Raw genomic sequence first — 13,459 nt, 5'->3', positions numbered from 1 at the left:
CAAATTACAGCTCGATGCTGCTCAGCCCTCTGTGCGAGAAAGAAACGAAACAATGACTTGCTCCTAGTTCAGCTTTTTTTTTTTTTTTTTTTGTAGGTGTGGACTAACCAGCAAGTTAATGATTGATGAATGTCTGTTGCTTGTGGGTGATTTAGATGAATTCACAAAATGCCTTGAGCTCTTCTTTCAAGTCACAAATGCATAGTTTGTTCATGCCATCTTATCTGGCCGTTTTGGGCTTTGCGGCTTTTACTGCTCTTCTGCAGGCGCAAGTAGGAAATCACGTGACGTCATCCAGCACTTTCTGTGAATAGGCTGCAAGTTCCTGTAAGCATATACGAGGGGTGCGGGCTGAGTATGTCACACTGCTCTCATCAGCTTGCCGGGTTTCTGGCTTCAGAATGCCGAGACGTCAGGCACTCGGGCGTCACTGATGGGTCCGGCGCATGCTGAAACACGGTCTTCCCCTCTGGGAGTATTTAGTTTAAATAATTTTGACATGGATTTGTTTACAAAGTTCAGATGAAGCTAATCCAAGTCAGATTCATGTCTGACTTGGGTTGGATGGAAGGGATCTTCTCAGCAGATGCCTCCGGGGCTTTGTTTTGGGTTGTTTTAATGCTGGAAGCATCAAGTAAAAGACTCAGATATACACATGTTGTCCATTTTAGTAAACTGAACTGTAATACTACTTTGAAAAAAACACTAATCTAATTCAACAGCAGGAAAGGTTATTTAAAAGATGTATTCACAATGAAACATAATGTGATATGTCATTATTTACAGAAATACGGTAGAAAAGTCTGTATTTTTGTTGTGACAGTATCTGAATCCAGTGCCTGTTGTGGTTCATCTCGTCTCCGTGGCCTTTCCTCAACCCCAGAAACATCACCCCCACCTCCAGACTCCAGAACAGGCTTGGATAGGAAGGATTCTCATGACGCCAAATTAAAGCAGACACTGCTCATACAGCGTGAACTTGCACCTCGCTTGTTTTCCCCCCAGCTGAGTGGAAAACTCGAGCTCTCATTATCATGGGCTGCTGGCGAAATGTGCATAGCTGAAGTGCAATGGCTGTGACAATACCCTGGTAGATATAGCTTGGAAAGAAAATATTAAAACATTCAAAACCAGGAAGCCTCGCTATCAAACTATATTTCAAATTCCCTATAAAACTATGTAGTTTTTAATTTTCTTTTCCATTTTGTCTGATCTATCTTGCAGATTGGCTGCAAAAAAAAAGTTCTACATGCACTTATAATGGAATATAGGATTGTTTGTCCTGACCTTGTTGATGTATGCTTGAAATCAAATAAGAGATTTCATGCAGTCTACCTTGATTCACATTGATGAAGTGAATCTGCTGCTATAACTCATTTCAGAGGTGCTCTGTCTGATTGGGATGTTGTAGTAAATTATTACCATATAATGCTGCTTGAAAAAGCAATCAGAAGATTAATACCATGTGGTCTTTAAAGGGATGGTGATGGATGGTGAAATCACAAAATGGTGCCTTCTGCCACCTAAAATTTAGCCTGAGGTACAAAAGGACGCAATGACAATGTTTCGGTATGAAATGGAGGTACACAGTGGGAGAGGTGCATCGACTCAGGCAAAGTAACTTGTGGGTTCAAAATGATGGCATCAAATTGGTGTCAAACCATTGGCTGCTGGTCATTTCACCCTTTTTCGACCAGTTTGGTTCTTTCATATGGGATGTTTTCGCAAAATTCATATTGACTCAAATTAACTCAAGGATCATGAGTTAATTTGTACCAGCATATTTCTGACTACTTTCACAGCAAATGGTTTCTATGATAAGCTAATAGTCCAGCACAATGGGATTCCCATTTTGTGTCTGAAGCAGTATTTCTTATTAAGACTATTCATGAAAAAACATTGCGGCTAAATTATTCAAAAATATATCATCTGATCTTAGTTACGGTTGTTAAGCAGCGTAAATAATGAATATATAAACCTCCTCTTGATGTCATTTATTTATTAGGTATGTTTTTTGTAGTTAACCAACAGAATAAGCTGCCATGACACCAAACATAGCGGCAATAATTTCTGCAGGACGTTTGTTGACATCTGCTGCTTTAGCCGTTGCTCTTCCATTTCCTGCTCGATGTTTGTTTCTGGTTGTGACATTGCCTCATAAACAAGATATCCAAGGCTCCTTCTGATTTGGATTTTTTTTTTTTTTTTACATTTTTCTTACTTTACTAGGGAAAAGAACCTTGGCCAACTTTCTTCCACAAGCTGCATAGGACATCTCATCCTCTCTGTGTGTGCACTGTGCCTTCAGACTAGTGAGAGATAATAAGGTGATTGTTTTACATACTGTGTGTGCTGTCCTGGAAAACAGGAAGCTTATTTCCTCGCTTGTGATGTTTAGCTAAGCCAATTCAGTACTAATGGGGAAGTTTCTGTTGGGCTTAAAAAAACCCCAAAAAGGCAGCTTTTTAAAGATAATCATTAGCAGTTTGAAGGGAGCCAATGTGTTAATGAAAGGGGTGCGGGGGGCATAAATGTCTGCATAAAGCAGGTGCTAATGAATAAGGACAGCAAGCTGTGGTGCAGCAGACCCTCTTTAATAAGCACCAACTTACCCTAAAGTCATTTTCTCCTGAAGTAATTAAAGGTTATGGAAGGGGGTGAAGGAAGCAGAGATACTATAGAACATGTTCAAGGTATAGCAGGTAATCAATGGTCCTGGATCATTGCTAAATGTGAGCTATTATCAGTGTCTGTTTTAGTCAATGAGTCACCTAGCTGCTGTTTACAAAAGGGCTACCCAGTGCTTCTGTGACGAGGTTCTCTTTTTTTGTAAGGAGTAACTCTACACTCTCCCCCCGCCTCCCCGATCTGGCTCTAGTTTAGCTCTGAGCTCTAGCCTCCTCCATAGGCTCATTACAGAGCAGAGAGTAGGCCGTAGTGTGCATGCGTGTCTGAGGCTGAAGGCCAAAAACGGCCCCTCTGTAGTGGTGTTATGTAAGTGAACGGAAGAATGTTTTCCTTTTACTGGCATAGTTACTCATCGCCCTAAAAACAAAACTCCATTCGCTGCTCTTAGTGCCAGTGAGAGATTCCATGAAAATTCTCTCCAAGTCACTGCCTAAAGCATAATTTCAGAAACATTATGCTTTTTTTTTTTTTTTTTTTATATAAGGAAGGTGAACATATTTAAACAAATGGAAATGAAATTGAGAGGATGCCAATGTCTTTGTAAAATCTCATTTTCCTTGACCTAACCCTGGTAACAAATTTATTTAATATCACCCGGGTGGATTATGATTGCTTTTTGCCAATCTGCAACCCAGTCTGACGTGTGCATTCCTTTTTTTTTTTTTCCTTTTTTTTAGTTTGTTTGTAACCTTTCCCTGAACTCCAGCCTAAAATTCTTTCGTCCACTGACCCTTCGACTTAGCCTGCCTCACATTTCACTTGTTATAAATCCAGCCATCAACACACTCCCAGCCGGGTGAACTTGGCAGGAACCTGAACATCGAAGATCAGTGCGCTCAGCTTTGATGGCAACGGCAGCAGCAACAAATCTACACGTAAAGTGTTCTTCTTTTTTACCTCAGTTCTCCTCGGCCACCTGAAACGTTTGCAAGGCCGTTCCTACTTGCAACAAAGAAACTCTGAGTCGGAGGAGGACAGGAAAAGCTCGCCATGGTGTCAGACAAATACAGTTTTGTGTTCTGCCATCAGAGCAAGGGCTTCTTTTGCTCTGCCAAGTAAGGGTGAAATGGTGTGGGTTTGGAGGCTGAACTGCAAACATATTGTGAGGCGTTTGTATTCAGCCAGTCAGATGCAGTGAAGTGAAATTAACAACGTTACCCGGAGCACAATAGCCGACTCGCTGCTGACGTGCTTTTGTGTCAAGGCCGTGTCTGGTCCTCTGGCCAGCACAGAACGCAATAACAGAGCGAGCTGAAATCTGCTCATTAAGTGGCAAAAAAAAAAAAAAAGCAGACTGTATGTTTCACTAAACAGAACAATGCGTTCTTATGAATACATAATACAAAACTCGAGCTCTCACCTACATTCTGTTTATCTTTCTGCTTATAAATTCAATTTAGTTTCACAGCAAACGTTGTCTTAAGTTGCAGAAAAATAATTTTAGTTCCATCCCACATACGTTCCAATTGATCCTAGTCATCAAACAGTACAGTATAGTCAATTAATTACTCGCAGTCGAATCACTGTCTTGCAATGTTCACTCCTTCTGGACGAGCACGGATCAACAAACGTGTGCATTGTTGTTGACTTTACAGCAATCCCTCCTACCGGGCATGCATGTAGCGACAGTGGAGAGGAAAAACTCCAATTTAGCAGGAAGAAACCTCCAGCAGAACCTTGCTCAGTACAAGCGGCCGTCAGTCACGCCGACTGGGGGCCGGTCGAGGATCTGATGTGCGATTATTTTTGCTGTTCATGAAAGTTGAAAGCTAATAGCAGGAGAGATAGAACGTTTGGTTGATGGCAGCATCATCTCAGCCGATGCTCTTGGCCAAACGGAATGCCAGACCTTATGTAGCTTGTATGGAGAGAAACATAACTGAGGCAAAACAAAGAGTTAACAGTCGAATGAATGCAACGTTGTTAAATGTTTTCCTCGAGTTGTGACTGCCATACCCTAACTTGTGTCTCTGTTACAGTGGATCTGTTGAGGGAGCTTTGCCAGCGTTGGAGCCCAGCGATGTGGAGCAGCATGCTTTACAATGAGACGGAAGCCATCGTGGACCTCCAGCTCTCCCAAGATTTGGGCCTCATCATGTCGATCCTTTCCCTCGTCTACCTCCTGGTCTGCTTCCCTTTGGGGCTGTGCTATAACATCCTGCTGGTTGCGGTGAACCTCTCCAACAAGGTCTCCATGACCATGCCGGACGTCTACTTCGTCAACATGGCCATCGCGGGACTCGTGCTCAACCTGGTGGCGCCCGTGGAGCTCCTCAGCTCCACGTTCACTCGCTGGCACGCGTGGGAGTACAACGACGAGGTCCACATCACTCTGCTCATCCTCTTCAACATCTCATCCCTGGTCATCATGTACTCCACCACGCTGCTCAGCCTGGACTACTACATAGAGCGGGCGCTGCCGCGGACATACATGTCCAGCGTTTACAACACCAAGCACGTGTGCGGCTTCATTTGGGGCGGCGCCGTGCTGACCAGCTTCTCCTCGCTGCTCTTCTACGTGTGCAACCACATCTCCACCAAGATGGTCGAGTGCTCCAAGATGCAGAACAAGGAGGCGGCTGACGCCATCATGATGTTCATCGGTTACGCCGTTCCGGCCGTGGCCGTGTTTTACGCTTTCGTGCTCATTTTGCGCATCAGGAAGGAGTCCACTCCTCTGGATCAGGACTCGGCTCGCTTGGATCCATCTATACATCGGCTGCTGCTGGCGTCGGTGTGTGTGCAGTTTGTCCTGTGGACCCCGTACTACATGACCCTCCTGGTGCACACGATCACCGGTGCGCCAGGGTACATCAGCAACGGGCATTACCTGCCTTCCTATCACTTCATGAGGTGCGTGTCAAAGCTGCTGGCGTTCTCCAGCAGCTTTGCGATGCCTCTCATGTACAGACAGATGAACAAAAACTTCTCCGGCAAGCTTCAGCGGCTGCTCAGGAAGCTGCATTGCAGGGACCAGTCTTGCCCTCATGAACACTCAGTAGTGCAGCAAGTGGTGACGTGAAACTCCCTCCACTTCCCTCCCCCCCCGCCCCTTTTCCACCTCCTTGGCCCAGCCAGCACTTATCTCTCCCCTCTCCTCACTGCGCCACCCCTGCACAACCAGTGTGTGACTGGGCTTCCTCAACTATCTGGACTCTATGTGGAGCGTCATTGCTAACTGTGGAATTTCCTGTCCCCTTCCAGAGCTTAATCTGATCCTTCTCTCTGCAGTGATGGAACAAATCAAGGAAATTAAAAAAAAAACAAAAAAACATTTGCTGCTTTTTTTTTTTTTTTTGTCAGAGACAAAAGACATTTGGTAGTTTAAAGGTGTTAAAGTTTGTACAATCATCTGATATCAGTGAAGTTAGAGTTTAACCCAAACATCGAGGTATAATTGTAAAGCTGTCTTCAAGCAGCATACCATAGTGGATGTTTGGCTTATACACGACTGCCTATATTTCATCATGTGAATCATAATTAATTTTTCATAGCATAAAAGCCTGTTTTTTTGTTTTTTTTTTCACACAAGCTGAATCAATAAGCTAGAAACCCAGAAATGAAATAATAGAGATGCACCAATTGGGCTTTTATTGGCCAATAAAGGAATATAGAAGTATAAATAACACAAATGTTCTGGAGGGGGTTTGGTAGAGGTATAGATCAAAATCAATGTCACTAACCTTTCTTTGTCTTTTTTAATAAACTGGGAAAAAGAATGCATCAAAAATAAAAAATAAATTATTCATGCTTCAAAAATATTTGAAGTTCTCCATTGTGATGCATTTAATGTATCAGGAAAAAATGGATTCTTCAGTATTTGATCTGCCAGTCAAGACACTATTTTGATTTCTGGGTGATTAATTGGTGCATCTCTATTAAATTATGTATCTTAGTGCTTCATACAAAAGTGTAGCTATAGCGGTGAATATAGCTGTCTCTACACAAAAATCCACCCGAATTAGAAGGCAACTTTGTTCGGTTTAATGTTACTGTTCAGGATTCTTAATCATTTTACCTAATCTGCACATTTTGTAAGGGAAAGAACCTTTCTTTTTATTTTTTATTTTTTTCTTCTAGAATTTGTCAAATCTGTTTACCAGTGGCAGATCCACCCTGCAGCTACGAGTACTGGAATGAAGATGTGCTCTCTTTGACTCAGTTTCGCAGACACAGAGAGCTTAGTCTCACTTATGCCTAGTTCATCAGTAGATTTGCTACCACACCACCTCACCACCTTAAAATCTCACTTGACAAATAGAAGTGAAGCTTGTATTCAGGGCTCAACATAACCGGCGTACCTCTTACTTCTCTGCTGAAACATTACCTGTTAGTCATAAGCAGCTCCACTGAGCACATTAACCTGAGCATGACAGCCCAGTCTCTTGATTTTTTATTTTTTTTTTATTATTATTATTTTTTTTTTCTGAGTTGTCTTTCACTTCTGCAGGTATTCTGTGCGCAGAACTTCACATAGGGTCAGTGACGTCCATGCAGAGTCTTGTAACCAAACACAAGCGGTTTGGAGGTTTTGGCCAGTTGAAACATTTTAAACTTTCTGGATCACAGGAGAAAAAAAATAACTATGTAGAAAATTTGGAAAAACTCGCATATCAAACACCTGTTTGTTATGCGGGTCGGATGCTGCTCAGATGCATTTAAGCTACTTTGTTTTTTTTTTTTTTTTCTTTTTTTTTTTTTGTCTGCCATTTATTTAAAAGAGTATATATTATTGAGCTCTTATAAAATGCTAAATAAAAAGGTTACAATTCCGCAGTGTTTGTTTTTGTCTTTGCAGACTTACTCGGTAACTCTCAGTTGATTCCAGTCCCACACTATAAATCATAAACACTTCAAGATTATTGATGCAAAAATATTTGGATAGCTTCTCAATATGACGTGATATAGACAATAATCCGAATGTTTTTTTGTTCAGATTATAACTTGGTTTTATTCACAGCCTGTGTTTTTTTTTTTTTTTCCAAACATTTTGTCTACTGGGAATGTTTTGTCTCCAACTATAAAATGAGTCATTGTGTAGTTTATATTGCCTGATTTTGGCAGCATGCGGCTACTGTGGCACCTTCAGTCAGACTGTGAGAAGCGTTCCCAATTTGAACTGTGTGTTTGCTTTTGGAGCCACAGTATGTGCTCGCCTGCAAGAGTCCTGCACTCATGGTCACATAGTTTACAGTGATTTGCAGTGGTAATGCTAACTTCAAATGGATATGGAGGAAAATCTTACATTTTCCAAAATGGCACTGGAGCCGCTCTCCCCAATCCTCAAAATTCTGCATGAATTCCAACATAAAAACTCAGCATATTCTATTATAAATTTTCTCCTGGATCCAAATATGACAATCCTGGATATTTGCTGAATAACAAGCTGCAGTGTTGCAACAAACACATTTTAGGAGACGATCTGTGCCTGTTTTATTTAAATGTGTAAATGTTTAATTGACTTATTTTGAATATTGCTGAGACTAAGAAGCTGAGTTTGGAGCCGCCTTCCCTGGATACAAGCCGACTGAATCCTTGGCAGGAGGAGTAATTAGGAACGATGGCGTTGGCTTACTGTGTGCTGCCTCATAAATGGAAAAGAAACCATGATCAGACCTCAAACTCACGCCCACCTAAGACAGCTGCCCAAATATCAGAGCGGTTTATTATTTCAGAGAGGTGGGTGGGTGAGGGTTGGGGGGGGTTAGCGTTCAAACTCGCAAAGGCGCAGATAAATCCGAATCACTCATTTCGCTGAAACAGACACTTGGAATCATTCTCTGCCTGATGAACATGTGCAGATGTTTGTGTTTGGACAGCAAAATCCCAGTTGTGCAGATCATCCCTTTTAATGTGCTTTAATAACAAAACAAAGCAATGCTCTTTTCAGTGTGTGTATATATGTGTGAATTATGTATATTTTGTATGTAAAAGATTTAAAAGAAGATACTTTATCAAGATTACAGTATTATTTTTTTTAGAAAATTATCTAGATTCTGTAAGTACTTTCCTGTTAGCTGAGTCAAAGACTTAATAAAGGATAAACTAATATGACATTTTTTTTTTTTTTATTTTTTTTTTTACTAATTGCAACGACATATGAAATGTTACACAACATTGAGAACATATGCTTCAGCATTTGCAGCGCAACCGAGCTGTTTCGCTTAGCTAACGGGTACAATCTGTATAAATTGTGTGTTGATTGAAATTTGTCTGTCCTTATTTTAATTTTAAAAGAACTGGCTTGGTGTGTGACACACAAGAGTGATTTAGATTAGCGTAATGGAAACTCTCTTTCCTTTAACCCTGATCAGGTTATGGCAGTAAGCAGGCGGAGATGCAGCAGCAGTGGGTGTCGGCATTAAGGCCACAGCTTATGTAAGGATCTTCTAACCACAGCGTACTGGCTAGTGGAAAACAGAGGCATTCCCCACATTCTGGGAAGTGTTCCGTCTTTCGTGGGCATGATAGAAATGCTGGCTGCATCTTGTAAACATTGCTGCACATTGAGTTCTGTGCCACTGGCAGACTGTGGAAAGTGGCGCAACAGGAGGCCTGTTGGCCTGAGATGATTTGGTGATCAGGATCACTCTGCAAAAGTCTAAATATAGAATTAAAAGGTGTCACCCTGAAAGGTCAGCAGACTGAGAGGTAAGTGCTACGGTGTAGGAAAGGAAAACTTCCTGTCACAATCAGACTAGAAAAGAATTCACATTTTCCATTAGAAAACAATATAGTGTGATTTTTTTTTTTTTTTTTGCGTACAGTTCAGAAGAAAAAAATACATTTTAGTTCAAATTTTAAAACAAATTTAATATTAAAGTTTCTTATCACATTTCTCTTGTAAAAAGAAAAAAAAATGTGCAGGTTCAGCCTAAAAATTGAGTTATTCTGACATATCCCACAGTTTTTAATGGGTTACATTAGTCCTAATATTGTTTTTCCTTCTTAAGAGGCTCAGCCAGACCAAAACTATGAGGGTCAAGTTGAAAAGTGAACAGCATCAGGCCACCTAAGAAGACAGAACATTTGGCCTGCAGCTTTTTGTGTTTTTTTTTGGCTGTCGAGCACATTTCAGGCACGACCTCAGACCACTGATGTTTCTCTTAATACGGGTGAAATTGGACTACAGAGAATGAGGACAGGAACATGACTGGGCAGGGCACACTTGGAATTATAGATAAAGCATAAGAATGGGAACAAAGAAAGCTATTCAGAGCATAAAAGATGGAAGATAACAGGAAACGGCATGCTGCAAATAAACATGTTGGTTTAAAAAAAAAAAGAAAGAACAACAAATCAAGACAAAACAGACACAAGGGATCTGATGTGATAGTTATCTAAAATACGATGTTGTTGAATAAAACAACATAATAAATCCAACACGCTTCCTCTTCTAGGAAAAGCCTCAACACATCACTGGAGCTCAAGGGAAAACAAGCGGACAAGAGCAGATGCTTGAAAAACAATCCACCCTTCCTCCCTTGCCAGTGCCGCTCATTGCTTTTTCTCTTCAGGAAAAAGAAAAAAACAAAAATAAAGAAAATAAATAAAAACTAGATAGCCTAACATTAAAATCCCTTCATCAGCTAAATATCAGAAATTGCTCTGGAAGCAGAGCAAACAGGGCCGGACTTGGCAGGATGTTCCATTCACAGTTTGTGGTTGTGGCTGTTAGAGATGCTGCATGGAGCCAGCAGCACATCAGACTGGTAAGTGGAGGCAGATGACGGTGTTTTACCTTCCCTCCTGCAGACCTCCCACTTTCTCACCCCCTCCAACCAAAACCAGTTAAACCACACCCTTTCCCACTCAAAACACTGCCAGCACTGTTCTGTTCCTCTGATGTTCTTGTAAATGGGGGAGAGAATTGTTGTTCTCTCTTTTACAGACTTAGGAAGCAAATTTACTATAGGTAAATATGTTCTTACAGTGTTTGCAATGGAACATACAAAATAAGTCTAATAAATGAAAACCGAAAGAATGCTCCGCTGTCATTTTGCGCCCAATGGTATTTCAGAATTTTCACTTTGCTTGTTTGGAAACCATGTTTGTATATCTGCGTTTTTTGATGTTTAAATATATTTGAACATAATCAAGGCTTCAGTTTTCAGTCACAAATATTCACTTTTTATGTCAGCGAGCCCTCTTGTGGACATAAGGAGACATTGCAACCTTATGTAACAATAGCAACTCATGGCTTAATGCAGGGGTGTCAAGCTCCAGTCCTCAAGGGCCTCTGTCCTGCAACTTTTAGATGTGCCTCTGCTGCACCACACCTGAAAAGAATAATTAGGTCATTAGCAAGGCTCAGGAGAACCGATCTACACAGGGAGGAGGTAATTAAGCCATTTCATTCCACTGTTTTTTACCTGAGGTACATCTAAACACTGCAGGACAGCGGCCCTTGAGGACTGGAGTTTGACACCCCTGGCTTAATGTCTAATGTCTTAATTCATGTTGAAGCGCCACAAACATGTAGCAATAACCAATTTGAAAACCTCTTCCCTATCTATACAACTGAAAATTAAAGCAACAAAAAATATACATGTTATTGTTGGGGGTGTAAAATATAAAAATCTGCAGTTCTCTGATTACATAAGGGTGCGCATTCTTAAATTAATATTTTGTCACAGCATCTACTGATTGCTGAAAACAACGTGTCTTCTTCAGTTCCCTCCATTCATTATACTGAATATGATTAATGTAAATCAAAGCTCTGCTTTCCTGGCTGAATTTTCCTGTTTGGGTTTTGTTGTTGTTGTTTTGTTTTGTTTTGTTTTGTTTTGTTTTTTTCCCACATTTTTCATAGCTAAAGGCATAGTTTGTATAAAGTGTACAAAGGATCAGAAGGATCTTGTACCAGGGTATTATTATTATTATTATTATTATTATTATTATTATTATTATTATTATTATTATTATTATTATTATTATTAGTTCCCATAACTGTGAAAACTGCCTGGCAACAATGATAATGGTACAAATTGATATTTCTCCAAAATTACTGAAAAAAACAACAAGATTGATCATGGATTTAAAGAAACCAACAGCAACACCAAATAAGTTGGAGGAAATTCAAACAAGAACCAGTTGTGCTTTAGAAGTGATAGATATCCCTTTATCTGGCTAAAATCTTCCAAATATATGTGGGCAATATGGTGTCATTTATCCCAACAGGTGATGGAATATAGTCTAACACTGCAGCTCTGATCTGTGAGGATTAACATCTGCTTCTGTAGACAAAAGAAGAAAAAATAATCAAACAAACCTGCAAGTACAGTACCTGCAGCAAAACATCAAGACACCGTTCTTAAAGGACAAAAAAAAATCCATCAGTGAAGCAATCTGTCAACCTCTTTATGTATTTAAACTTACTGACAGCTTTAGATCTTATGGCAATTGGTGCGTTTCTGCAATTATTACAATCATTCCACCATTCTCTGCAGACTCACTCAAGTCCTTTCAGATTGCAAGGACAGTTTTGGTAGACAGCTATTTTAGGTCTGCCTCAAAATGTTCACTTGGATTTCTGTTCATCTGGGTCATTCAAGGATACTGACAGGTTGGTCCTGAAGCCATGTATTTATTATCTTTGCAGTGTGCTTTGGGCCATTTTTGAACAATCTCTCTCTGGCGAGTAGTCACTTACTAGGACTACTCGCCTAATATCTGCTGCACAAATGAATTTCCCCATAGCATGATGCTGCCATCACCATGCTTCAAAGTCCAAATTTTTTTAATCAGTTTTTGAGCAACCCCCCCCCCCCCGCAAAAACATGATACTTGAAATGACAATAGACTTTCTGGTAAAATTCCAGCAGAATGCCACACCCATCTGTCCACTGTACCATGAAGACCTGATTGGTGGAGTGCTTTAGCCACCAATCAGGTTACCTTCAGAATAGTTCTCCCGTCTCCACTAAGTACTACTGGAGCTCCGTCTACTCGGCCACCTCTCTGATCAAGGCACTTCTTCTCTGATTACGCAGTTTGATTGGGGAGTGAGATCTAGGGAGGGTCCTTGTGGTTCCAAACCTCTTTCATTTACAAACAATGGAGACCACGGTGTTTTTCAGGATGCTTAATGCTGCCAAAACATTTTTGCGTGCTTCCTCAAATTCATGCCCTGACACAGTCCTGTTCCTTTGACTTCATTACGTGGTTTCTGCTCTGACATGTAGTCTTAACTATGAGACATTATATAGACAAGCGTCTAGTTCTTGTCCTAATAACGAACTCAGCAGAGGTGAACTCTAATACACTTGTTGAAGATGATCGATCGGTGGAAATCTAAATCTAAATTTTCCATGACATGACCAGGGCTGTGAGTGAGTACTTACTTTTTTCAACAAATTTTTTAAAAAAAAAAAAAAAGAAAAGAGAATTTTTTCATTTGTTCTTTGTCTGACATTTTGTGTAGAAATTTGAATGAAAATTAATTCAGAAGTAAAACTGTAGCACAGACTGTAGACAAGGCGACCCTCTCCAAATACTTCCTTCATGCTCTGTACTTCTGCTCAACATTGCTAAAAAATACCTTGGTTAAAGCAGATGGTTATTGTTTGTCTGTAGTCAATGTACCCGTCCTCACTAATACCTCCCAGTTGTTGAAAAAAACACCACACCTTCGGACTCCACAACAACTGGCCTCAACGGTCTCAGTCTGGACACATAACGTAGTTAGAATTATGATGTGTTAGTGTTAGCCTGGCCAGGAGCAAAGAGCCTGCTCTATTTTACCCTGATTGAGAGTGAAAGCTTACAGTCT

At 40.6% G+C, this 13,459-nt stretch overlaps 1 protein-coding gene across 2 annotated transcripts in view; it reads left to right on the top strand.

Annotated features, from left to right (window-relative positions):
* Window positions 1-8,085, top strand: part of gpr146 (G protein-coupled receptor 146) — a 12,529-nt gene extending 4,444 nt beyond the window's left edge. Inside the window, exon 2 of one of the 2 annotated variants that reach the window (XR_001428314.1) lies at window positions 824-1,133. Coding sequence is in view for 1 of the 2 variants with exons in the window: in XM_015059317.1 (XP_014914803.1) it covers window positions 4,709-5,710 (1,002 nt within the window). In the remaining variant the exon portion in view is untranslated. Of the gene's footprint in view, window positions 1-823; window positions 1,134-4,667 lie in introns of those variants that run through there. The other variant, XM_015059317.1, reaches the window with a different exon arrangement.
* The last annotated feature ends 5,374 nt before the right edge of the window (window positions 8,086-13,459 follow it).

Source organism: Poecilia latipinna, unplaced genomic scaffold, assembly GCF_001443285.1.
Source record: "Poecilia latipinna isolate Pla-1442-1.1 unplaced genomic scaffold, P_latipinna-1.0 Scaffold1619, whole genome shotgun sequence".
Lineage (NCBI taxonomy): Eukaryota > Metazoa > Chordata > Actinopteri > Cyprinodontiformes > Poeciliidae > Poecilia > Poecilia latipinna.
This window is presented reverse-complemented; position numbering and strand designations above follow the sequence as displayed.